Raw genomic sequence first — 27864 nt, 5'->3', positions numbered from 1 at the left:
AGTGTATTACTAAATATTTCAACTGAACTTATTGAAGTTGAACTGTCTCAAATCTGATCGTAGATTGTATATGTCTGTGTACTGGTATGTCTGTACATATATTATATGTATATATATATAAAAGATAAATATGTAAAATGAAGGTTACAGACCTGATTGAAGTAAGTAGGAAGCTCCTAAACATGGTGAACTGAGAATACTTCAACTATTTTCTTAAGAATAGCGAAATATTAAAAGTGTTAGTAGGGCATTTCAGTTGAATTAGTGGAAGTTACTGATTGTATTTGGCATGTAGGCAAACAAACTGTATGTCAGTTTGAAGCCTTATGAGATAAAATTTCAGTGGGTGTGGGTGATAGACTTACTGAGTTATAAACATACTGGATCATAAAATCATCTTAAGTTACTTTATGGAAATGAAAGCAAAATCTGATCCTTTGAACCTGCATAACATTCAGTCTTTTTGGAAGGCATACTGTCTGAGCTTTTAGTCTTGATGGATTCAGTAGAATAACCTATCATAATCTCACTGGAGAAATTGCATGCTGAAAGAGAACACATGGAATTTAAATGTTATTACGTGAGTGACAATTTGCTGATGGCCATTGTTCTTCAGCTGGATGCTCCTGCTTGTTTTACTGCAAACCCTTGACTCCACAGACAAGTGGATAAAGGAGTACGCTTGTCCTATCTACATCTGTGCTTTTTTGGTATGTGTTAGACATTGGAACTCACTTCAGATCAAGTATCTTCTTACAAGAGTTGCATTCATTAGCATCAGTTTGAGGCTTATGTTGCCTCTTGGAGTTGTAAGAACAATGTAAAGATCTGTGTTGTACTGGACGATTTTTCTCAGATACACCCTGTAGAACTGAATGTTTATTTTTCTTTCAGGGAGGCTATTGGAAGGAAATACTCAGTTTATTTTAATTCTTTGTGTCTTATACTAAAAAGATAAGGAGATTTTCAAATAAACTTCTAGACCCTTCTCTCAAATCTTCTGGGGAAGGTTGCCTTTCAAAAGACAGTCATAAATTCCACTAGGAACTAGAAATACCACTTAACTTCTCAAAGAGATTCCAACGGAAAAAGGAAAACTGGTGAAGTGGATTGTTATCCAAGTAACAGACAAGGTGGGAATTGTGAAAAAGATAATGTATATTTCTTATTTTAGAAGACACGCCTCTTTTCTTGAGGCAGAATGTAAAAGCTGTAATAGAGCAGAGATGAAAGGACATTATCACATTAAAATCAGCATTTATTTTTGAACATGATGCTTTCCAAACTGTCCTCCTTCTTTTAGATATCTCTGCTATAGTAGTCTTCTTCACACCACCAAACCATCAAGATCCTTGGGCAAGGAACATTTAGTTCAGCTGGTAGTGCTGATAAGGCCAGTACTAAACTTGCTTATCTTATCTGTTGCCACTTCCCTGCTTGCAGCTGCAGAATTTCTATTGATAATGATATTTAAACTTTAATGTAGACAGCTTCCTCAGGACTTCTTCAGAAAATTATGGTCTGATATAAGAAGTGTATTTGATATGCACTTGTACATACTGTAAAACCAAGGAGTCACGGAGTGGTTTGGGTTGGAAGGTACCTTAAAGATCATCCAATCCCAACCCCCTGACATGGACAAGGACATCTTCCACTAGATCAGGTTGCTCAAGGCTGCATCCAGCCTGGCCTAACACTTATGGTGGTTGGGCATCCTCGATTTCTCTGGGCAACCTGTTCCAGTGCTTCATCACCCTCAGAGTAAAGAAATTTTTCATAATGATCTACCTTGTTACATGTGGAATTCCTCTATATGATTGTCCAGTTGAAAACTCCAACTTCATTGAAACAGCTGGTTTTTTTAGAAATCTTGCCGTTATCATTTAATCTTTTCACAATTATAGGGTCTGCATATCAAATCATTGTTACTACAAAAAACTGCATAATTAAGCCTAGTCTTCCTGATCTGTGTCTTCCACAATTACAAATAGAAATTATTAGGTATGATATTTTTGATATTCATGGAGTGGTTTGACACTAAGAAAAAACGAGCTTGTGCTTCATCCTCTTTTTTTTAATGAGGTAGAGAGTTTCTAGTCTACATCTCCAATCCCTGTGGATTCCCATAACTGGGGATCTGAGTAAAAAAGATAATGAAAGTCTGTAAAATTTTCCCAACTGCAGAAATGAAGTGAGTAGCAATTTAAAACAAAGTAAGCTCCTTAAGTCAGCTAAGATTCAGCAATTTGAATGCCACCTTTTTCCTGTATTTGGAGGTAGTTGTAAATGTTCTAAGGAATGTGAAACAAATACTCTGAAAAGGACAAAGACTCAATGAAGCTGAACCTGCATGGATGTAAGAAGCTTATAGGTCAGCCATATTGCAGATATTAAAAGAAAATTACCAGATGTTCAAGAAAACTTACTTGGAATTTACTTTGTAACTTTTTAGCTGTCTAAGATACCATGTGAATAGCAGAGTAGTTTGAAGCACTCATTGGAGCGAGACAGCTGACAATGAAAAACTGTCTGAGTTTATAATTAGAACATCAGTTTGTTATCACTTTATTGTGCTTGTAATGCACTTGTGATTCTGCATATCATATTTTACCTATAAGGTCAAGTAAGCTCCGTAGCAACCTCTCAAGCATCCAACAGACTGATTTTTTTTTGCTGCCCTCATAGGAAGGAAGATTTTCACAACCAGGGTATGTTTCTCTTACCCCTGCACTGTAGCAATAAAATTGATTACAGATATTTCAGCTGCAGTCTGGGATAGACAGCCAAGAAGCTGCAGGCGCAGGCTGATTGTTAAAGTAATGTTGTATATAAAGTCTGTAAACTATATTATGGCATTCAGAACACCTTGTAAGGGTTGGATATCACAGAAACTAACAAGTAACTTGATCAATATGTTTTATTTGGGTAATTGCTGCTGAACAGAACAAAATTTGTTGGCATATGATGTGGTCTGAAGAGAGAGTTAAGAAATTTTACTGTACAGTCATATTCCATTAAAACTTTTCATCTGTGGGGAGAAGACATGCATTTTACAGTTTTAGAAGTGCTTTTTTTCTCTTACAAAGATGGGTGGTAAGTGAGAAATGGAGTTGTCACCACCCTTACTACTGGGGAGCACTAATAAAATACTTTTCCTCTGGTCTGGGCCAAGCTAGGGTCCACAATGTTATTCTGTAGCAATGCTGGGTTTGGATTTTTTGCCACAGGAAGTCTCATTAAAAGCTTATTACTTCACTTGCTTATGGAACTGAATAAACTTTTTCTTTGTTCCTGGAAAGCAGTAGTTTTTGTGGCAGCAATACGAGCCAGGAGAACTTCTAAGCATGTTTAATGGAGGAGGAAAATTGTCTTCAGGAGTTAAGAATTTTCTGAGTGGTTGTATTTGCAGTTCTCTCTCATTGCTTCCCCAACTTTGAGATATCAGAGTTGAAAACCCATCATTGTGAAGCTGTTCATGGAGCACACCCCTGTGCTGACAGCAGGAAGCACTTCACAGCTTTTCCTTGGAGCTTTCTTCTCTCTCAAAGAGATGAAGTCAAAGTTTCTATTCAGTGATACTGTAGTTGGGTAACACTGGAGGTACTAACTTGCTCTGCATAAAGGTTCTATGCCTCCAATAAGAAGAGTCTCTGCTTCAGTAGGCTTTTTATGTTTCCCTTTCAGGAACAATTATTTTGATGCTACTTTTAATGAAATGAAAAAGTGCACAATTGTTTGAAGGAAAATAAATGTATATCTCCCTAGTTACAGATGTTCCTTGAGATATGCAATTAAGCTTTCAGCATCCACCTTTGAATCACATTTTTTTAAAAGAAACTTTGACTGTGTAAAAGTATTGGAAGGAAGGAGGATGACCCAGTTTGTTTGCAACTCTGTCTCTAAGTGTAAGTTCTCCTAGCCAGTGCTACTGGAAAAATATTATGTGTATTGACCGTATAATGGAGTAACAGATAAACACTGTAGCCCAGAAGTGTTGCTCTAACAGTAAGTAATGGTATTCTATTAGACTTTATATATTTTGGTCAAAAGACATTTTTTTTTTTCCCTAAAGACTAGCTGTTTTAGTTGCAAGGGTTTTGTACTTAACCACACAACTTATCAGGTGCTTATCAAGTGCTTATCAAGTTTTGAAGGTTCAAACCATTCAAAACTCTTGAGACAGTTACTAACCATGCGAAGAAGGCTGAGAGTAGTTCTATTTTCAGTTAAAAATTTCACACTTGAGCAAAATAAGATAAGTATGAAAGACAGTTGCTTCTATTCCTGCCTTCTTAGAGCTTTTGAGAAGTTAGCTTTGGAAATTGAAAACACCAAATTTGTAAAATTTTATCCTTTAAATGAATTTTATTTTTCAGATAAGTATTTGCAAGATGTTTCATGTGAAGGTACTTCTCTCCACATCTTACAGACTAATATTTAGTGTTTTGTCCAGGGGAATATGGTGTTATGCATTCATTTACAACTTTGGAGAAAATGAGGATATATCTAGAATCAGGTTTTATTTAAAGGTAGTATAACATATTTACCAGCTGAGAAAACAGCAATCCCCAACTTTTTAGTAGTAGTTTTTGAAGCCCTTTAGAGCAGGATGTTTTTCTTGAATGTGGCAGAAAACGCGTATGTGCCTCTGAGTTTCTGCAGATCACTTGATATGTTGCTGTTATGTGGCCAGAAGACACCTGCTGCTACATTTTGCTAATGTGACTGCCTAGGTGAGGTGGTTGCTGTATGCCCAGCATGTTTCATTGGAGGTGCATGCAGCCATGACATATTCTTACTGTACATGTTTTTCTGACAGATGGTTATTCAAGAGCATTTACACAGTGAGAGAGCTCATATTTTTCATTATTGAGCAGTGTCTGAGAGAGGAGGGGAGACGGGTCACAGGTAGACTTCCAGAATAATCAGCTGTTTTTCTGCTACTGTCTGAAAAACTTGTATACAATTGGGAAGCAGTAAGCAGACCACTTGCTGAATAGATAATTCTGGTGGCAATATCAGCTGCTAGAACCATCTTTTGATTACTTTGGCATATAGAGTTTGATGCAAAAGTAGGCATAAAAAGTTCAAAGATACTGTATTTGAAAAGTAGTAAAACTTAAATAAGGTACTGTGAGCTGCTTAAAGCAGAATTACAGGCTGGAGAGGAAAACTCTAATTTTGGGGACTCTTTTTAAATGATGATTCTGTCTCCTCATACTTGCTTTTGTTATTAATATATATATATATATAAAAAAAGCTGCACAGAGACCTTCAGAGACATTTCTTCTAATTTGTGTGCAGTCTGGTAGTGCACAACATCAAAAATCCTATAGCAATTCTGAGAGACAAGTTTTTTTAAACAATGTTTCCATTTCACATATATCCAGCGTATAGTGCATGTTTCAAAGGGAAACTTTACCTGTGCTTTTAAACCTAATTCTTCTAAAGCATTAGTACCTGTATGCACCGTTCCTTTATAGATGTGAACTACATGCAGATTCATGTGATTTCTCTACTCAAACCATCACTAGAAAATAGCTTTAATATTTGAACAGTAACATTTTTTATAACTGTCATGTCGTGAAAGTGTGAAATGATTTTATGGTGTCAGCAGTTTCTCTGCAATAAAAAGAAAATTTTGAGCAATATGTATAAAAGCAGAACTATATTTTTTAAAAAATTGTAAGTCTGTGATTGCTGTGTCACACAGGGAATAATGAAGTCTTGAAGTTCAGACTTCCACTGGTGATTATTCAGGAAAACACATAGAAATTCTAGGTATAGATCTAAGTTAACAACACCTTGAATTCTTTGTTCACTGTATGAGATTTGTTAATAGAGCAGTACTCAAAATTATCACAGAAAGAATGTGCAGTCTTCTATGTGCAGTTATTTTTTGCTTCATGTATTTCTGTCATTTCTATATGCTAGATAGCGTGTGACTAAAGTTTAATAGATGATGGAAGCATTCTAATCTCTGAAGAATATGGTAGCTTGAAAGAAATTTAGGAATAACACATTGCGCTTCAGTGCTTTTGTCCAGTGTGAGGTAGTTTGACTTTAGGAACCAATGTTGTGCTTCATGCTTACTAAACACATAGATGCTTACTATAGGGAATCACAGAAATGTTGTCTAAAAGCAGACAGGAAGCAGACATGCTCTTGGTGAGTTGTCTGCTTTGTTAGAAATTAACTGTAAGTAATTATCACCTACTTAAAACGGGCTGTGTAGCTGAATTGGAGCCAAGTAAACTCCTTAAAGAGTAGTAATTGGAAAAGGTAGACTAGGAACACTAGCCTATTAACTACAGTTAATAATACCTACTTAATAATGCTACCTTATTGAAGAACAAAAGCGATGGCTATTAAGCAAAGCTTCTGAAGTTTGAATTTTCTGTTTTGCTGGTTCTTTTTGTCTGCACTTAGGGAAGTTTCTGCTGTAGAGGATATTTTCCAATGTGTACATTTATAGTACATTGTTTAAAACTACAGTTTCTGTCATCTTCCACATCTGCTTTGATGCCGCATTTTGAGCTGTCTCTTTTGCTACTCTCTGAGGTCTCTCTTCTACCTTACAAGTGGTGGAGTGGGGAGTTATTTACTATTCTTGTTCTATTCATTCTTCTAATATAACTTTATTAGAATTCATAGGATATAATTGTAAGATTTGTTTATAGATGGAAGTGGAGAAAGAGGTGAGAAGGATGCCAGTAAAATCACAACGTATCCACCAGGAGCTGTCCGCTTTGACTGTGAGCTGCGAGCTGTACAAGTCAGTTGCGGATTTCACCATTCAGGTAAAAACAAATCAATGTTAATTATAGAACGGATTTTTTTTTCTTCAAGGTTGTCAAATGTGCTTTCACTGCTTTATGTTCAGTTTTTAATATAGATGTATGCAGGAGTGCTGAAAGTCGAAAATGTAGCAGGGTCATTTTGTAGCCTGCTAGCTACATTGTCATAGAAACGTAGAGTATCTTCAGGTAAAAGAGACCCACGAGGATCACAGAGTCCAACTGCTGGCACTGCACAGGACCATCTTGAAGAATCACACCATATGCCTGGGAGTGTTGTCCAAACACTTCCTGAGCTCTGTCAGGCTTCTGTGACCACTCCCCGGGGAGCTTATTGCAGTGTCCAGCCACCCTCTGGGTGAAGGACTTTTTCTTATTATCCAGCCGAAATCTTTCCTGACACATTTTATGCCATTTCATTACATGCTCTAAAGTAAAATCACCCAAATCTCCACATCACCTCCCTGATTCCACTACTGAAAGGCAACTCACTGTCCTTCGATAGTGAAAAGGACTGCAAGTATCATATATTGAGTTACATCAGAGCTTGTAAGCAATTTCGGAGTCAGTTTAAAATATTTGCACTGCAGAGCTCTACTCCCGCATAGAGGTGCTAGATGTGATGGGCTGTGGAATCTGGATCTCTTAGGAATCACTAACTGCTACTCAGAAGTGTAACCAGCACTGGTGCAGTGCCATGTCATGTGTGTATGTTGGAAAAATATTTTGTTGTTTTTCAGTGGTTTTGATGGAGAATGGTGATGTTTACACATTTGGATATGGGCAGCATGGTCAACTTGGACACGGTGATGTCAATTCCAGGTAAGCTGGTAATCAAAGGATGTGATTGTGTATTACTGTACTGCTGCATAAGAAATGGCTACATTTCTTGTTTTCTGTAGCTGGCAAGTGGGAAAATTCAAATATAGATCAAATAAAATTTAAAAGGTCTTGTTCTTCATTTACTCCCCATAAGCCCCTGAATATAGATATAATAATAGTACTCTTGTACTGTGTAACTAATTTATTTAATACATTAAAGTTTCTGTGCATAGTTATTGGCATTGCTTGGATAATTGTTTAAAAGACTTCTGTCTCTTTAATTCTCCCTGCATAGATGAGAATTACATTGAAGTCTCATTAAGAATTCATTATTTCTGTAGAATATTACATATGCAATAATTCAAACAGTAATGATATTTTAAACATAGATAAACCTTTTCCTGTTAAATCATTGGTAAGAGTTCACAGAATATACACAGAATCACAGAATATTCTGAGTTGGCAGGGACCCACAAGGATCATCATGTCCAGCTCTTTAAGTGAATGGCCTGTATGGGGATCAAACCGACAACCTTAGTGTACTAGCATTGTGCTCTGAGCAACCGAACTAATCTCAGTTCAGTTATGATAGTCTCATTTTTTGCTCATCAGTTATCTCCCAAATGAAGTCCCTAAGCTTTGGTCTCAGCTGCATTTGTTTTGGGTGTTGGCAGAGGAGTAATGTGTGCTTTCTCTGTGGTCAATGGAACTAGAGAAATCAACAGAGCATGGAGAGGTATTTCATTAACCAGCCACTGCTTACATGCTGTAGGTTTGCTTAGTAGCTCTGTAAAATTTGGTCTCCATTGACAACAGTGAGAGCATTGATAATTAAATATAGATGTCTTTAATGTGAAGCTCAATCTCACCCTTAGTATCTTATGCTTAGAGTCTCAGCTGTTCATTAAAGTAAATAAAAAAACCATTGCCCTGCTATAAAAGGAAATGTGATTTAGGTTTTTGGACATGTACATGTGCCATATAATGCACATGATGGGGTTTTCTATGGTAGGAATCTTTGAGACTTCGTGTACATCCAGTAATGCTCAGTATCCTTATGTAAAAGGCATAGAGTGGAGCATCTATAACCTGTCTTCAGTTCTCTCATTTCTCTTGTAGCGATCAGGTGAAAATTGCTGAACATCTATCCTCCTAATCTCGTTGGAGACTTCAAAACCCTTTCTTTTGCAAGTTCCTCAGGAAATCTTCATCATCTTAAAACTTGCATTGGATTTACTAAGCCAAAGGGGGTGAGGGAAGAGAGAAAGTATACAGGAAGTATTGCCTTGTATTGGCTGCTATGCGTGATAGTAGCCTCTGAACTGTTACCCCCTACTCAGTTTGCATTAGACTGGTGAATACAGTCTGGGTTTCTGTCTCTGGTAGTCATATCAGAGACAAGTACTTTGTTTTTCCTTCCTGGAAATTCTTCGGTATTTGTTCCAAGGAACAATGGCTTTAACTAGCGATTAAAATTGTTATTAGAATAAGGCCAGTCAGTTTCTGTCTTAAAGATTGAAGAGGTACACACAGCAATGACATTTGTACTGGTAACTTAATGTCACCTTTTTCCAACTTTGATGAAATCATTTAGCTTTTTGGAAGGCTTTGGAACTATTTGCTGTATTTGTCAATATTTCAGGTGTTAAACCCTACATCTGTTGCTTATTTAGATAGAAACTGGATGAAGACCAGTAGTAGTTCCAAGTGAGATCCTAAAGGAGAATATGAAAAATCTTGTGCTGAAGCATAGTGCTTGACCAGAAGTAGAAGCTGAGGAGGTGCAAGTGACCTGGGACAGACCTTTGTATCATTCTACATCAGACACTAGAAAGTGTCTGAAAAAAACTTCGAAGAAATTTGGAATATGTCCTATGCATGAGAACTGGCTATAGTACTATATTGCTATTTAGCACCATCATTCAAATTATAATTTCTTCATTGATGTACTTCTTTTTCCAGCTTTAAGTAGAGATCTCTCCTCTGTCCTCACAGTAAGGGATTCAGAGAAGGAAACAGGGAATCCTTATGCAGAGTTCCACCTCAGTTGGGACGCAGTGGTGCTCAGATGGCCAGCTCCTGCCAGGTCAGTGGTATGTCAGTCATGCAGTGTGTCACATTGCCTGTATTGACCTCAGGAAGAGCATCATCTTCTGAATCCAGGAATTGATATTCTGCTGTTTTTCTGGGAGACAGAGAGAAGAGAAGAGAAGAGAGAGGAGAAAAAAAAAAAAATAATATTTAGGCATCCTTTCAGAGACTTTGATCTTGCAAAGATTTAGTAGTGAGACTATATTTTTAAAATTCTTGAAAATGTTCAAGTATTTTGAATTCTGAACACCTGTTCAGACATGCCTTTCTCCTTAATTAAGGGGATTCTGGACTCCTCAAGCAGAATACTGTAAACATCGTAAATTCTTCCTCTACTTCAGTAGGAATGAGGTAGGGCATGTAATCTATCAGTAAGCTGGAACCATTGAATTAACATGTGCAGGCTTTCTGTTGTAACATCCACAGTGGCAGATGTTGATGAGCTATTCACATGAAAGATTTGTCAGTCTGTGCTTATATTCTCCTCAAATTAGATGCTGGTGAATAGAAACTCAGTGGAAGCAAGAGATGCTTTGCAGTATCTAGTCTTGGTGAAAAATAGCATGTATTGTGCGCAGGTGAGCAAAGGCCTCTTTGTTGCTGGTGCTTCTCTCAAGAAGTGGGAAGTTAAAACTCCAGGATCTTTCTGATACTGTTCAAAATTTGTCTGCATTTTTTTGTATGAACTCCTGACTTCAGCACTGCAGTAGCAAGTACATGACCTGACAGTCAAGTTCCAGAAATGGAATTACTGAAGTGATGTGATCTTGAAAGGATTTTGTTTCCAAAGGTCCAGCAGTAGCATAAAGCAAAACTGATCAAACCTTCCATAGATGGTCAGCTATTTCCCACTTGAAGATGAAGAGTAGAGACTGCATTCTATTAAGAACTCCAGGGGGGAGAAATGTGTTCCATCATCTCTGTTTGTTTAGGACTGTGTTTCTAGGTGTATTTTCTGATTATTTTACTCCAGTGGTGGAGTGCAGGTCGTATTTACATCTTCTTACCAAATTTCCTCTAAAATGGAGTCAGTTCTAAAATATAAAAATATCCATTTTCGCTGTAATGAAGTTGTCCAACTCTGTTTGCAATGGGCAGAGGTTGCTGCTTGTTTCCGCTTACCCACTACACAGTAACAGCTCCCAGTGAACCTGTGTTTGCAGCACCACGGTCAGCTGCCCCAAGTGACATGTTTTGGGACTTGGCAGGCATCTGTTGGCTGCATGAATACCATGGACAGCGCTTGTTCAAACAGGTCATGCATGATGACTTTTCAAAGATTGCAGCTGCTCTCAGAAATGCTTACCCTTTGGGATGGAAGTAGGTTTCCATGTGGGCAGCCAGAATGCATCTGGACTGTCTTCAGGATTCTGAGTTAGCTGATGCATGTGCATCTGCTCAATTATTTAGCAATTGTTACTTTTTCCCAAGCAATCTCAGGTTATTTTCTCTGTAGCTGAGGTTGGTCTTTTGTGGTTGTCCAAACATTCTGTGACTTTAACACCAGTGTGTCTTTCCACTCTATCCCAGAAGAATAGTCCTTGTTTTCTTTGATTCAATGGAGAAACTTTGGTTGTTTAAACTTTGCCAGAGTCTCGCAGATTCTTCAGTGTCTATTCTGAGCTGACCTGTGCTGAGTTTCAGGAGTATAAGGAAATACTCAATAGTATCACAGGTTTTAAATTCCATGTGCGCTAGTCAAACTGGCTTACTGTATTTTTTGAAATCCCTCTTCTTTTTATGAAGTGAAAACTAGTTTTCTGCAATTCATGTTTATTTTATGATGTAGTTAAGTATCTTATTTTTTTTTTCTGTTCATTTCTAAATGAACTGATAGACTGTTGTTGGCCATTTCAAAAGCTGGGTGATCTTAATGAAAAAGCTATTTAAGAGGATAATGTATTTCATCTCTCTACATTTGGTGCTAATTTCATTGTGTTCTGCTGTTGCCAAGAGACTTATCAAATACAGCATTCGTATATCATTGCTGATGGATTCAATTGGAAAAACAGGAAGATAAATGGTTATGATGATAATAGCTTAGTTTTTAAGCATTAAAAAGATGAAATATTCACTACTTTTTTTTTTTAATAAGCATATGATTGATAATTCCATGCCTGCAGCTATCATAATGTTGAGGGAGAGGAAGAAAAACTTTTATGATAAAAATACTTCCTTTTAACAGGAGTGCTTTTGGGTTAGTTACTAGTTATGTTTTATGTTTTGATGCCTTTTTGAGTTTTGTTAATGTTAATGAGAGACAAATACAAAGGTTTTTTTTTAAATTTCATCATTGGTGCTGCTAAACTTTGCTCTGTGTCTGTGTATAATCATAGTGATGTCCAAATCCATGTGCCAATAGACCAAGAAAAGCACCTAAATTTGATTGTCATGTTGTACATCCTCTGCTTAATTTTATTCTGCCCTTCAGTTCCTCCATCTCCGCTAGTCACCCACTGAAAGCTACATTTACCACCAGAGAATACTTTTTCTGTATACCTGTGTTCATCCTTCTTCAGATCATCGACCTGTCTTCATGCTGCATTCCTCTGTTCCACATTTTTATATGTTCACATCTTCCCATCTACCCTTTTTCTGCTGAACATGATGCTTCACCTTCCTCATACTTTTTTGACTTTTATTTTACCTGTGATTTAGCCAAAATCAAAATTTTGAGATGAACCATCTTTTAGTACATCAGCTGCTAAATAATCACTAGGTAACTGTGAGCTGACTTTTTTTATTATTATTATTCTGGTATAATCAACCTGTTCTTATTTTAGATTAGCCTGCTTTTGAAAGGCTGTGTTTGAAAGTAAGTTCACATGGTGCAGTCATCCTCTGTATAACTCTGAGCCCAGTTTCCAAACATAAAACTGTGTGGGAATAACTTGTTCTTCAAATTGACAGTCATTCTAACTCCACAGGAAATATTAAGTCTAGGTAGGCATTCATTGTGGGGTTCAAAGTCTTCTAGGTTTCTGTTCCCTTTGTTGGGATTGAAATAAAAATTTTAGTGTCTCATACTTTTTTATCTTTTTTGCTCTTTCTGTTCCAAGTCATCAATTAAAGTTTTCTTTCTTTGCATCCTGGGCACCCTGTCATTTTTTTCCCTTCGTTTTTACTGAAATGGAAAGTTTGTTTTCTTATGTCTGTCCATGTTTGGGAGATAAATGGGAGACCTTTTCATATCTCTCTAGAAAATAGTTTGGAGAGGTCTGTTTTTTATTGAGTTCGAGTTTGATGGGAGAGGAGCTGATGGAGGCGAGTAGACCTTTATTTCTTTTGTATTTCCCTAGACGGTGATCTTAAGAGTGCTGTGGCAATGTTGTTTCTGGTGACTGTACTAGAGTATCAGCTATATAAGGCTTTGATTGCTTCCAGGGGCTTTCTGTGTGCTTAAGTAGAGTTCTCAGAACGTATTTACTGCTACATTTCATTGCAATGTATTTTGTATTCATATAAAAATACACACATGTATATGTTATTGTATCTACACAACTGTAATGCTGGAATTAGGTTAATAATTCTTACTGTATGATAATTTTTGACTTTTACTGAGGAGAGGGTCCTTGATCTGTTTCCCTGTAACAAAAGGGAGTAAACTTAATTATCTAGTGCAGTCTTTCAAACCTCTGTTAGTTTAATATGTAAGATGTTTCTTGGCTCTAATTTTCTATAATATGTTTATTTACTGAATATATTTCACAGCAGTTGAAATACTTATAATACTAATAGATGTTTTAAATATTGCATGACCATGTATTGATATAGAATTAATTTATTTTTATGTAGGGGATGTCCCACTTTGGTGCAAGCACTACCAGGTCCTAGTACACAAGTTACTGCTGGGAGCAACCACACAGCTATTCTCTTAATGGATGGCCAGGTTTTCACATTTGGGAGTTTCTCAGTAAGAAAATGTATTTGCTTATGGGAATAAGCTAGTAGTTAATGTGTTGTTCAGAGACGTTTTAAGATTGCTTATACTTGCTCTTGTAGAACTGTGCACGACTTCTGCATGTCTTCAGTGCCTATTATGTTTTAAAATGTTGCCTTTAATATTGTTCTGATTAGAAAAGCATAATGCCAGGAATTCTTGGGAGTTTTTAATATTTTAATCAAGGTAGTGATTTAAAACAGTGTTACTTTATAAAGGTGCACCAGTTTTCTCAAACTCTTCCTGTTTCAAGCTTGGTTCTAAGTAAATGTTGCCTACTGTGTTATCTGTCTCCATTCCATAGAAAAAAGTTTCCTGTTTTTTTTTTTCATAGAAACAGCAGTGAGTTGCAGAAGTTCTGCCTACACTTGAGGGGAGGGGTTATTGCTCAGTATAACACAGCACAACTCCAGTAGTCTTCTTTCATATCCACATGGTGTATATTTTCCTATGTCAACGTAGAATCCTTTCTTGAATTCTCTAAATAAGCATTTAAACATTGTTTACTTCCCTCTGTGCCTCCCTGTGTTTGCAAAGATGCCCCTTGCAGAGTCAGTCTGTTGTTTGCATGTTCCCTCTAATGTTTTTATTGAGATTTTTTTTGCAAAAGCTAGAATATAGGTATTGAGATATTTTTACATGCTTTAAAAATTATGTACTGCCAAACACAGCAGAAGGGAAATTTCATCTTTTGAAATCTTTTTATTAAAAAAAAATGAAAAAGGGAAGGCTGAAATTTTGGAAGCAGAAAGTCATAGTTTGAATTAAAAGTGAGTAATGTTTTGTTGCTTTTCAGACTTTTAGCAAGAGCTTTGGTGTCTGTGTTCCAGTTAAAACCGACACAGACATGAAAAGGTTTATGCTTTGTTGTCTTGCAGTGAAACTTGGCCTCTGGAATGCCAAGCTCACTCTCAGAAATGGAATATAAAAGCTTGACAGTTGACAGAGGATTTTTTTCTCCTTTTTCCAAAAGAAAAAAGTTGAGGCCATATTTAGACCGCTTGTTTTTTGTGTCTGGTTTTAATAATGTAGTCCTTGAAAGTTTGCTGAAAGCTTCATTAAGTCAAGACAAAATCAAAATAAAGCATGTTACTTGAAAATGTCTTCACTAGGTTTACTTATTGTTATGAAGAGAGATGAGTAACATGCTGAACAGAAGACATTTGCTGTATATACGTTTTTCTTTTCTCTAATCATTTTAACTCCATTGGTATGCAGTGCATTTTCTGTGCCTGAGGGAGGTGTAGATGGAGCATGAGGATGTTTCTGGCGGCAGTTCTTTCTACGTACTTTGGTGCAGTATATGAACTGTTGGTCTGTCTCAGTAACTAGTTGTACATAGAAGTAGGGCCCTTGATTTCCAGATAAGTGTTAATGAGCATGTGCAGAAATGCTTCCTGAGCACTTTATGCTTTTTTTAGCTGAAGTTTGATGTGCTAATCAATTTCTAGGTACTTTCAAGAGGTATTTGTTCTATAAAACTTAGTCCATATCAGTTCAGAATTTAATGGAACTTGGACTGTCTGTCTGAATCTACCTGACTATAGATTTTTTTTCTTATGAATCTATTCCTTGTTTAGCACTGACATTAATCAGATATTGAACGTTGTAGGAAAATAATACTTTTGTATTTGATTCTGAGGATGAAGAGGAGCGTTATTCATCATAGAGGGTTTGAGTTGTATTAAACAAAAATTTAAAAACCTAACTGAACTGAAAAGGGCGAGTGTATCTGTCAGTAACTTGTAGTTAAATGTGTAGCGCTTCACTTGGAACAGCCGTTGTGTTTTGAAGGTAATTTTGTGGTAAATTCTCCCTTCCAGCTTACCAATTTTGTGTGATAAAATCATTGAAGTAATTTATCCATCTTTGAGACTTACTGTTACTGTCACTTACTGATTCTTGCATTCTTTCTACAGAAAGGTCAGCTTGGCAGGCCAATTCTGGATATGCCCTACTGGAATGCAAAACCAGCACCTATGCCTAACATAGGCTCCAAATATGGGCGCAAAGCTACATGGATTGGAGCGAGTGGAGACCAGACTTTTCTCCGGATCGATGAAGCTCTCATTAATTCTCATGTGCTTGCTACATCAGAGATATTTGCAAGCAGGCATATAATAGGCAAGAACTCTTCTATATTATTTTAAATGCTTATAGAAGTACTGGAGAAGAAAGTGGGTTCAGTTGTGTAAACAGTAGAGGAACAACAAGTCAAAAACATGGATGGAGGGATGAAAATATTTTGACCTTCTAGTTTTACTGCATATGATGATCCTTTCTTTAGTAAGATGGATTTTATTAAAAATAATAATGTAAAAGTCTAACCTTCACTTGCATTTAAATCTTACTACCATTTATGTTTTTGTTGTAGCAGTATATCTGTTCATCCTTAGTGTATTATGTGGCATTTCTAAGCATGAAGCATTAATCTTCATGTTTGTTTGCTCTTTTTGCTCCATGATCTAGGTTTGGTACCAGCTTCAATATCAGAACCTCCTCCTTTTAAATGTCTTCTGATAAACAAAGTAGACGGCAGTTGCAAAACATTCAATGATTCTGAGCAGGAAGACCTTCAAGGTTCTGGTGTGTGTCTGGATCCTGTCTATGATGTTATTTGGAGGCAAGTGTGGATTATAGCTATTAAAATAGTAACATAGAAATAATTTTTAAAATATTTTGCAAGGCTGGAGATTTGATTATAATTATTTTCCCTGTAAATGAAAAAGATTTTTTAATCTTCCATAAATAGTTTTCACATTTTTGGATGGTTTGTTAAAGTAAGCCCAAAACAAACATGTTGTCTGGCCTGCGTTTCTTAAATGTCCTTTTTTTTTCTTTTCTTTTCTTTTTTTTATTTTGCATCATTCTCATTCCAGCCTCATAATATTTTGGAGATTCAAATCTGTTTTGTTTCTTTACTCTCTTTATTCCCTTTCCTTCATCTGCTTAACACTTGACTGTATAACTTCCCTGCCATATTCAGCTGCCATATGTGTCCATCTTGAACTGTTGTCAGGCACTAGTGATTAAGACCACTAGAGAAGGAGTGGAGCAATGGTGTTCTTTTCAGTTTTGACATTTTGGGAGTTCAAAGTAAAGGTTTATTTAGATGGCATAGACATTCAAACCAATTGTATTATTTCAGTCTTTGGAATGTAGTCCTTGAGCAAGTGTAGATAATAAGCCTTTGTTCCAACACAGAACCATAACATCTAATTCTTCTATAACAATTTAAAAGCTATGTTAGCTAGGATTTGGAGAGAAATCTGAAATTCCATCTGAGTTCAAGAGCTTGATGATGTTTGAATTGTTTGAAAACAAGACAAGTTAGAGTGATGCAGGGAAACAGCTAGCCAGCAGTCATCTGGAAAAGATGGTTATCTCATAGGATCATTTCTTTAAAAGCTGCTTGCATCCTACTTTGGATGTCTTCATCCAAAATTGAGATTCAAGAGCTTAACAGCCAATTAACATTGAAGCATGCGTTTGGCAGGCACATTTCTGTATGACAGAGGAAGTACCTTGGGTGGTTGTAGCTCTGCATTTTGAACATGTGCAGGATTGTTTAAATCTCACTGGTTCAGTTCTTACTTAAATTGTGCTGAGATTAGAAATAAAGGTAGCACCCACATCCCTTAGAGCCCTATATTTTCAACATGTTTAAATCCATTGTAAGACTCAATTTGTGAAATAAACCACTTATTAATGGCCATGGGAATGCAGCAAGTTTCAGGGAAGGCAAGGTAATGATACTCGAGACAGTAAAATGGTTTTTCAGCTTGAGGAAGTACAAAGTCATATGTTAGATATTATGGAGAAACATGAATTGAGGTATTTTACTGTCCTGCAGTGTTTCAGGGACTGTAGAACTAAATCTAGAGCTTAAATACTTCAGCTGCAGATTTATTTCTCTGTCATAGCCTATTCTTGTTCAATAGAAAATACTAAAACAGTCTGAACAAGAGACATGTTAATAAATATGCCTATGAGTAGTTAAATACTTGGTATATTATTATTTCTGGACATTTTAATTCATGGCTGTTTTAATTATGGATTCAGTTTCTTGTTCAGAGACAGCATTCTGATGATGTGCAGCTTAAACATTTCTTCAAAGCTTTGTGACTTAATCTCTTAGTGAAATTCAAGCGCTTGTGGAATGTCACATGTGCATATAAATTTGAACATTGCTGACTTGTTAAAATCCTGAATACATATAGTGCCCTTTCATATTTTTGGTTAAAACTATTTCTTTCTCCATTAGATTTTAAAAGTGTACCAAGTGAAAATTCCCCTTGTGCTTCTTCAGAACACTGCAAAGACTTGTGTCTTCTTCCTGTTTCTTCCTTTTCATAGTGGTTTCAAAGATTTAATTTTGTTTTTCTATGTGTTAATCTATATTATAGAAAGTCTTTATGTTCCCTTGTTTATGCTGCCCTTTTTTATAATCCCTTAAAAACTTATGAGGTGATGTTACACATTTTAAAAAGTCCAAATAAAAAATGTTGGATTCCTCAAGATTTTTTTCTCTTATTTGAAGGTAAGCCTTTTATTTTTGCTTGGCACCTTTAAAACTTTTGAGCACATCTGCCATTCTGTTTAGTACTCTGCTAGTTACTTCATACTTCTTAACAGATAATACTGTTTTAATATTTGTTAGCTTTGAGAAATATCTTAACATTTTCTGAAATTTCTAAATCCATAATACGACTGTTTGACTTAAAGGATAATAATGTTTTTGTATCTTTTTATTTGCTGGAGTGTTAAGCCAGTAAAGTTTTCATGTATTTGAGACAGTGATACTCAATTTCAAGAGCTGATACCAGCAGATCTACATTTTACATTTAATACCTTAAGAATTGAATTATTGGTTAGGTTTTGTATTTTTTCAGTAGATGAAAGGTTTTGGTAATTGTTTTGTCTTGCTCTAGGTTTCGCCCCAATGCCAGGGAGCTGTGGAGTTACAACGCAGTAGTTGCCGATTCCAGGCTTCCCTCAGCTCCAGACATGCAATCCCGGTGCAGTATTTTGAGTCCAGAACTTGCTCTGCCAACAGGTTCCAAAGCTCTAACCACCAGATCTCATGCAGCTTTGCATATTCTAGGTATGCATTTATAGTTCACCAGTCAGAACCTTAGATGAAATAAAGTAACATAACTTAATGTATAAGCAAATTGTAACCTAAAAAGTTTCTGACTTTAATTAAAATTTTACTTGATAGTCTTTCACCATTGCTCTTAACTTTTATGAATTGGCTGCTGGAGTTATCTTCTGCCATCTTAAGGGTGTTAGAGAATTTTAGAGTTCTGGTGGAACTTGCTGTTAGATGCCAGCATAATAAAGTAAGAGACTTTCCTAGATGATCACTTTGGACAGTCTGCAGAATAAAATCAGTACTCAACCTGTAGTCTCATAAAGGCCCACCTAAACCTGAAACAAGTGCTCCTCAATAAGTTATTTTTATTGTAAAAGTAAAGTAAATGCAGTATATAAAATTAAAGTACAATCCTTGCAGTTTTGTATGAGTCACTAAGAAAATTATGGTTTCCTTTTGGGTTTTTTTTGTAGTCAAAAATGCAAAAATTAATTCTGCTGTGTTCATGTATAAACTGGCCATATGCAACGTACCCAGTACTTCAAAGCACAGCTTTGGAAGTGATCTTAACTCACTTGTCCACTGATTTTGATAAGTCATCTGTTCCTTGATGTGCTCACTTGATTGTGTGCTAGAGCTGAGATAATGTTCAAGTTGAACAGTACTTTTTTACGTCTGAGTCAAAGTCAGGCATGTAAGGTACTCATGTGTATGAAGCAAACCCCCTTTTCTGAAGACTTTCAAGCTGCTCATAATCAATTCCTACTTCAACTCTTTCGGTAATATTGTAAGTGTAAAAAGGAAAAAATCGTTACTGGCAATTTATTTGCCATTGGAAAAGTTGCAAAGTAGGTTTAGTCACATTTGTTTGTTATTCTGGATAACAAATTAAATGAAGTTGATCTTCAGTAGCAAGCCTTGAGATTCTGCGGCAATGACCCTTGACCTAATCAAAAGCATAAACCTACTCAGTAGCATGTGTGTGGTTTAGGCATAAAACAGATTGCTTTGATTTTCTTAACTAGTATTCATTGCCATCTCAGTGATTATAATCAACAGGGAGAAAATTTGGGCTCTTTTTGGTTTTGCTTTCTTTTAGGTTGCCTTGATACTTTGGCTGCTATGCAGGACTTAAAAATGGGTGTTGCAAATACAGAAGAAGAGACTCAAGCAGTAATGAAAGTTTATTCTAAAGAAGACTATAGTGTGGTTAACAGATTTGAAAGTATGTACACACTAAAATTTTATAGCACAAGCTGATCAGGTTGCAGAACAAATGACTAAGTTTATTTTTGTTGGGGCTTTTTTCTGCAGGTCATGGAGGAGGCTGGGGCTATTCAGCCCACTCAGTAGAAGCCATCCGTTTCTGTGCTGATACAGATATATTGCTAGGTGGTCTTGGTCTTTTTGGTGGTAGAGGTGAATACACTGCTAAAATAAAGGTGGGAGTTTTTGTTTTCTTTTAAGCAATATTATGTCTCAAAATCACAACTTCAGTAATGCCATCTAAAAAACCATGATTAGTTTTATTTCTTGATGAATGAGTGATTTACTATATGTGGAAAGCATTATGCAGGCACAACAGATGAAGTAGAGAGCTGAGAATTACCATTCTTACTTTTCATGAATTGGCCCATTCTTGCCTTCACTAAATGTTGTGCCATCTTGGGCAGGTATTTTAGTGGCCTGGATGGTTCTGTTATCTGTTTACACAAAGCTCCAAGGTCCACCAGCAGAAAATTGGTGTTGCGGGCTTTAGGTTAAAATGTAATCCTATTTGATGCATGAGGAGCTGCTCTCAAAAGCAAGAAGAGTCCTTATGAGGTGCCATTGCTTTCCACTTTCCTTGGCACTTCTTTCTCAGACTGCTGTCTGAATAGCTTCTGGGCTGGGATTCTTCATCTGAGAGCAAATGGCACCAAATACAATTAACTCTGTGCCAGATGCAAGCATGATTACAGGTGGAGCATGTGTGCTGTTTGTTTTAAAATAAATAAATCTGGCTTTGGATAAATAAACCTCACAGAAACACACACTGTAGTGTCAGAGCTCTGGTTTCGGGTAGATGTTCACTGCTCCTGTATTTAATAAGGATTTTGGTAAAAGAAGATGTTATATCTGAGATTTCTATTAGATACTTGTATATTCAGAACATTTTATTGTTGTTACTTGTCATTTAGTGGATTATTGAATCTTCTTTCTCTGTTTTCAGATGAATAGGTATTGAGAGTTGTTCTAGGGAAATGGTTGACAGGTTTAGCAGTAACATTTGCATAAGTCAACCGGAAATCCAAAATAAGTAGTTGTACTTTATTCTAGTTTAACATAATGACTGAGACTTGCAAATTACTAAGTACAGCCGAGAAACTTAACATTAGTCATGTCTTTTGAATACCAGAGGTAATAACATTATGATAATATTCTAATATTGTATTTTCAATTTGTTTAGAATTAGCTTATAGCCAGGATAAGATTTGCCAGTCCTGCCAGAAATAAGCTGTGTTCAGTAGGTGTTTGTAAGAGAAGTCACAGACATGTATTGTAATCCTTTCTCAAAATCATCAAACTGTAGAAATTATTTTTAAGTAGGAAAACAAAGTTATCTCAGGTATCATATTTTGTCCCAGTCACCAACTGTTTATAACACTATTGACTGTCTCTGCTAAACTGTCAAGCTGTCCTTTTCCAGAGAAGTCGAGTATATCCTAATGTTTATATAGTGCATTTCAGTTAGTGATGGAAAACCTTCAACTTCTGGCCAACTTTGCCTTTTTTAGATTTTCTGCTATTGTCTTGTTTGCCAGATTTAGGGAGTTTCTTCACTTAAAAATATTTCTGATCAAAAGGCTGGGAGGTCAGTGTCAATTGCCGTTTCTTAAGAGTTAATGCCTGACTCCTAAATGGGGTTTTGCCTGTCAGTGATATTAAGTAGTAGTTGTTTTTGGGAAGGAAGAGTAGTATACAATTTCCAGAATGCCAGACAAGAAAAAGTGGTATTATGAGATTTTTAACACCTAAGACATAATTTTACTGTTTTTCTTACTTCACCAGTTGTTTGAATTGGGTCCAGATGGAGGAGACCATGAGACGGATGGAGACCTCCTTGCTGAGACAGATGTCTTAGCATATGATTGTGCTGCCAGGTAAGATGTTTAGCTTACCTACTTCTGCCTGTTTTTTCATCTTTATTTTTGTTGCATTGTACACATTTTAGTATCACTTTAAATATCAACCAAGATGGTCTACATTATTAGAATTTTATCGCAAATGATGTAAAACACTTGAATTGTGTAGGGAAATAGTAAAACACCAAATATGTCCCCAAACCATTATGGTATTTAAATTTAAAGAGGAAAGATAATCAAATTCTTGCTCTTGTATAAATCCAAGTCAAATCCCATTTTGCTGTGTTGAGACCACAAGACAAAATATTGCAACAGCTCTTTTGTGCATATGGTTGAGGTTAGCCATGTTGTAGCTGCTTTTTCATTTGCAGTAATGAAGTAATTTAAATTTCAAATGATACTTGATTAATTCTTACAGGTTTAAATCTTACATATCAATCCCCTAAAATATATATTCTATTAATTTCTTTAATACTTACTGTAATTACTAAGAATTTATGGATAAGTTCTTGTAATTTACATTTTCTGAAATCACTATTATGTAATACTTTATAATTAATACTTTGCTTGCAGTATTGTATATCAAATGTAATTGAGTTTCTGTGTGTTAATTTAACTTAATGTCTCCGTACTCCGTTTGCTGTTGATACTACTGTTTCACAGTTCAAGATCAAGCATGACTTAGGCATTTGTAGGTCATTCTGGATTACTATTCTTTAATTACTACAAAATTTTTGGATTAAAAACTTTTGGGTTTTGAATATAAATAGATAAAACTTAATACCATTACTTTTCAATTTCTTTTATAATTAGGGTATGATTTGTTACAAGTTAATATAAAAAAATAATTCACATCTAACATTTTCCAAAATTTACTTCTCCCAGAGAGAAATATGCAATGATGTTTGATGAGCCAGTACTCCTGCAAGCTGGCTGGTGGTATGTAGCCTGGGCAAGAGTATCGGGACCTAGCAGTGATTGTGGATCTCATGGGCAGGCCTCTATTACTACAGATGATGGGTATGTTTCTTTCTATATTTTTTATTGAAAAAGTAGAGCTCTAATAAGACTTAAATAAAATAATAACTGGGTTATTTCTCTTTCAGTGTTGTATTTCAGTTTAAGAGTTCTAAGAAATCAAATAATGGTACAGATGTGAATGCAGGGCAGATTCCGCAGTTACTATACAGGTAATGATTTAACCTCTGGAACAATTTACTGACTTGTTTTCTTAAATAGAAATATTAAATTAATTATAACCATGTTTTGTGAAAATATCACTGTATTAAGTGAAGGAATTCAGTATCTGAAAAATATAGGGAAACCTTTGTGTCTTTGAGAAAAGTAATGAAATTATACTCACATTTACTTCCTTGCTATTTTCATTGCAGTCATTCTGAATGAGTCTTGAGATTTTCATTTACATCCATAGAACCTCACAATTTCATATAACATGAGTTATATTTTTTGCTAATTGGAAAATGCTCTATTTGGTCACCCTCAGTTAAGAACTGTATACTCTTGAACAGACAATGTTAATGAAACAAAGCTAAAATCAACAATTAACTGTGTTTTGCAGTAAGTTACCATAAACTTATCATTGCCATGATAAATGTTATGTAGGTTTTAATAATCAGGAACTCTTTCACTGTGTTGATAGTATATATGTTACAGATTTCCTCAGATGTATGTATATAAAATAATTTTTTTTATTTTGTGTGTGTATCCTGTGTATTTGTGTTTCCCCTGGGCTCCATGCTGATTCTGTAACTTAGAATTCTTTCGTACCAATTCCCTTCCATGTCCTTTCTAAGTATGTCCTTTTCCAAGTTCCTTCTCAGAACACCTCGCTAATGCCATTAAGCTTTCTGTCCATAGATGCCCTGTCCCTCCAGGTGAAGGTTTCATTTTGATGTATATAAAGTCCTGGCATGACAAATTCATTATTTGGGTGTTTTCTATCAAGAGATGGCTATAGCCATAAGGCACAAGCAAGCCTTGAGGCCTCTAAAGACCAATGAGTGGCACAGAGGGGAAGGTGCTGCAGTGATAGATGCTGTCTGTATTTTTAACCTCCACATATATTTTCCCTTCACAAAACCAGTGTTCTTTTAAGGAATAAGATCTCTAATCTTCATGTCATCTGAGGAAGTACAGTAGATACTTGTAATAGTTGCATGTAATTAAATCTCAGCCTCAACTGGTCACAGTACTGCCAGTTGAACAGAATTCAAGATACTTGGTTGCTGGTCTAGAATGATTAGGAAGCTGGAAGAAGTTATGTTGAAACTGAATATTGTTTTTGAAAATTAAAACTTTTTTCACTTTGTTTTTTTCCCCACTTGAACATTAAAAAACAGTAGAAACTACATAAAGTAAAAAACAAAACAAAATGCCAAACTCAACCCAAAACTCTACTAAAAATACTGGAGATTTCAATTAAGTTCTAAAATTGTTCTTCCAGGTTGCCAACAAGTGATGGCAGTGCATCCAAAGGAAAACAGCAAACCAGTGAACCCGTACATATTTTAAAGAGATCTTTTGCCAGGACTGTCTCAGTGGTGAGTAGTATCAAAACTCTTATCTATTTCCTGCAAGTTCATACCTGGTTAGGAAACTGAAAGATGTAGATGTGGAAATAAGGATGGTTTTGTGCTTGCTTTCTCAAGCAGAAGTTAGGTACACTGATAGAATATTTTATTTTTTTATTTTTTCTGAAGATTGCATTTTGGTGTTCAACACCAAATATTTTTATTTTGCTTTCTGAGGTACAACTGCATGAAATTATTAACTATATACTATAATAATAATAGAAACAGAACTTTTTAAAATCCTTAGATTTTTGTAAACTTATCGTGTACTTCTGTTAAGCTCTCAGGTACTGTCAATATCATGTAGTGGCCATCATCATGCAGATCATAACTGTTTAAAAACAACATGAAGACAGCCCTGATAATTCCTTATGACAAGAACATATTATGTCAGAAGTAGGTATTACACTCTTCTATAGATAACAGCAAGTAAAATTTACTGAAAAATCTCCATTACAGGTGAATACAGTTGTTAGTTCTTAAATAACTGAGAGGCTTCCATACATAATGTTCTAGCATATGTTTTAGATAGATTTTATCATGGTATGGCAATGAAGTGTCCCCTGCATTCTCAGTGCTGTATTTTTATTCTCAAGCAAAACAGGATTTGTGTGTTGCATGGTAGATGGGCATAGACATAAATGTGTTTCCATAATAAACATGGATATAGATGCTATTTGCCTTTTGTCTAATACTGATGCAGAACAGTCATTTCTTGTTTTTTAACACTAAATCTGTCTTTGCTATCCTTCATTTCCTGAAATAGGAATGCTTTGAATCTTTGCTGAGCATTCTTCACTGGAGTTGGACAACACTGGTGCTGGGAGTTGAAGAACTTCGTGGGCTCAAGGGTTTCCAATACACTGCTACTCTTCTGGATTTAGAAAGGTTGCGTTTTGTGGGCACTTGCTGCCTGAGATTGCTGAGGGTCTACACCTGTGAAATATATCCAATATCAGGTATTCCTCAGTTCACTTGTTTCATATTTATTAGCAAATAATCTACAGGACATTTATGGTTTGATCTAAATATTCGTGTCAGGTATGATATAAAATAGATTTGCTCACGGAGATGATTTTATTGGAGCGATTAAAGGTCTCGCTGTCAGAAAACAGGATGTTTTCAATTGTCTGCATAACTAAGTATCCTAGTACCACAGGTTTGCACTGTAGCCTGTGTATTTTAAAGTTAACTTCCTGTTTGACTTGTTAGTTGAGTTGTTACAGACTATTTGTATTTTCTTTTTTCCCATTTCTGTGCGTAGTGTTTGCTGTGGTGGTGAGCACAGTGTGAATTTGAAAGATTGTATCTGTTTTACATGCCTGTACTTTAACAATGTTCATTTAAATGCATTATATATTATAAAAGATCAGAAAAGTAGGAGTTTTTAATTCTCTGATTTCTTTTGATAGAGTTTAACACTCTTTCACTGTTTCACTTTTGGAATTAACTTCTCTGAATGTAGATTCAACAATGTTTCTAAATTCCCGGTTTTTCTATTTGCATGTAAAATGGGCATTTTAACATGAAAATGTTTCATTATTGTATATTTAATGCCTCTGTTTGTGTAATCTTCTAGCTACAGCTAAGGCAGTTGTAGAAGAAACCAGCAAACTAGCAGATTGCATTGGAAAAACTAGGACCTTGCTGAGAAAAATTTTATCTGAAGGAGTTGACCATTGCATGGTGAAGTTGGACAATGATCCACAAGGATATCTCAGTCAGCCTCTCAGCCTGTTAGAAGCTGTTCTTCAAGAATGCCATAATACATTCACAGCTTGCTTCCATTCGTTCTATCCAACACCAGCTCTCCAGTGGGCATGTCTTTGTGACTTGCTGAACTGCTTGGACCAGGTACATTAAAATGGCACAAGTAAATATTACAGCTTAGCTTGCCCTTTTGCTCAAATTGAAGCCAAGTAATACTGAAAACTGTTACTATTTTTTTGCATTTATCCTGATTTGCAATGTGAGTTCTATTGTGTTTTAGATTTTTTTTTAATTGACTGGGTATTGGATTTGTTTCTGGTCTTGTTTGTTTGGGGTGTTCTCTAAATGTAGTTCAGTAAGAGACTAGGAACTTTGTCTTTGTGGGACAGTGAAGAAAATTTGTGGTGCCGGTAACTGTCAACACCTGCTTTTTTAGTGTTGAGGCTGGGCCTTACTCTTGCTGCATGTTGCCTAAGAGCATCCATGTGGTGTTTTTTATCACTAATACTTGAGTAATTCCTCATTATTAAACATTTCAAAAGTTCTCTGATCCAGCCAAATGTATGAGAAGCATCTGGAAGCACTATTGTACAATCAGCAACTTTCTTCTTTTGCTTATTGTTAATGAACATCCCACATGTAAACAGTGTAGATGGTTGCTTGCATTGCTTGTGGTAAGATATAAACAGTTTACTGCTTTGCATGAAAATTCATTTACTGTATACAGTTTCAAGGAAGAATCTGTTCTTTAATGTATTACTTTTATTAAATTGTTTAATTATAATTGTTAATTATAAGAAAAGCCTTGTCTTCAAAGGATACCATCATTTCAGTAGTAAGATGGTTTTATTATTTTAAAATATGCTGACCAATAAATTTTAATTACTCCAGTTTTGAAGATCTAAATTCAAGCTTATGAGAGAAGATAATGTAAAATTCATAGGAAAGCTTTCTCTAAATTATTTTTATTAATTACGATAAGGCTGGAAGGTTCCTTTTAAAAGCAGTTTCTCTGTTGTTTTAGTGCAGCAGTGCCGTTCTGTTAATTTCTTTCTATGTCTTTAGGATATCCAGGAAGCAAACTTCAAGACCTCCAGCAGTCGGCTCCTTGCTGCTGTCATGTCTGCTCTGTGCCACACTTCAGTGAAGCTGACCTCCATCTTTCCCATTGCCTACGACGGAGAGGCCCTGCTGCGCTCCATGGTTAAACAAGTCAGCACTGAGAACGACTCTGCTCTGGCCCATCGCTTTCCTCTGCTGGTTGCACACATGGAAAAGCTTAGTCAGGTTAGGATGTGTTCTAAAAATTTAATGACTTCTTTGTTTTTGCAGCAGAAAGCTGTTACGTACCTGCAAGTGTTTGCTTGATAAAGATTTACATGAATTTGCCTAATTGTTTTCTTTCTAAAGGGCTTAGTTCAGAAACTTATTTTTTACGATTTTCAACTTTGTCTGAAATATTCCAACTATTTTGTCTTTGGAGAATGTCTAAGTAGGATGGTTCTTATCTTGGAATATTAAATCAGAAGAAATATCTTCTGGGGTAGTATTCTGTTGCACAGTGTTTTCTGCAGCAGTTTTTCAGGTTTTTCATGTGATCACGAGGAGCCTGGTAGATAGATTTGGTGTTTTGAGGAAGATTCAACAGAACTTTAGTAATAAAAGGTCATGTCCCAAACTGGAGTTTTTAAAG

At 35.8% G+C, this 27864-nt stretch overlaps 1 protein-coding gene across 16 annotated transcripts in view; it reads left to right on the top strand.

Moving 5' to 3' along the window:
• Positions 1–27864, top strand: part of MYCBP2 (MYC binding protein 2) — a 173712-nt gene that overhangs the window by 61488 nt on the left and 84360 nt on the right. For 14 of the 16 annotated variants that reach the window (XM_066176316.1, XM_066176328.1, XM_066176313.1 and 11 more), the window contains 15 exons: positions 6681–6800; positions 7538–7619; positions 13506–13623; positions 15570–15774; positions 16120–16273; positions 18582–18754; positions 19845–19970; positions 20060–20187; positions 21797–21888; positions 22756–22890; positions 22977–23060; positions 24335–24431; positions 25228–25420; positions 26041–26315; positions 27237–27458. In XM_066176316.1, coding sequence (XP_066032413.1) covers positions 6681–6800; positions 7538–7619; positions 13506–13623; positions 15570–15774; positions 16120–16273; positions 18582–18754; positions 19845–19970; positions 20060–20187; positions 21797–21888; positions 22756–22890; positions 22977–23060; positions 24335–24431; positions 25228–25420; positions 26041–26315; positions 27237–27458 — 2204 coding nt within the window. Of the gene's footprint in view, positions 1–6680; positions 6801–7537; positions 7620–9581; positions 9706–13505; positions 13624–15569; positions 15775–16119; positions 16274–18581; positions 18755–19844; positions 19971–20059; positions 20188–21796; positions 21889–22755; positions 22891–22976; positions 23061–24334; positions 24432–25227; positions 25421–26040; positions 26316–27236; positions 27459–27864 lie in introns of those variants that run through there. The other 2 variants (XM_066176326.1, XM_066176325.1) reach the window with 2 other exon arrangements.

The sequence above is a fragment of the Chamaea fasciata genome, unplaced genomic scaffold (genome assembly GCF_029207755.1).
Source record: "Chamaea fasciata isolate MVZ Bird 193981 ecotype frontalis unplaced genomic scaffold, bChaFas1.0.hap1 SCAF_2, whole genome shotgun sequence".
NCBI lineage: Eukaryota > Metazoa > Chordata > Aves > Passeriformes > Sylviidae > Chamaea > Chamaea fasciata.
Note: the sequence above shows the minus strand (reverse complement) of the source record. Positions and strands in the feature narration are given on the sequence as shown.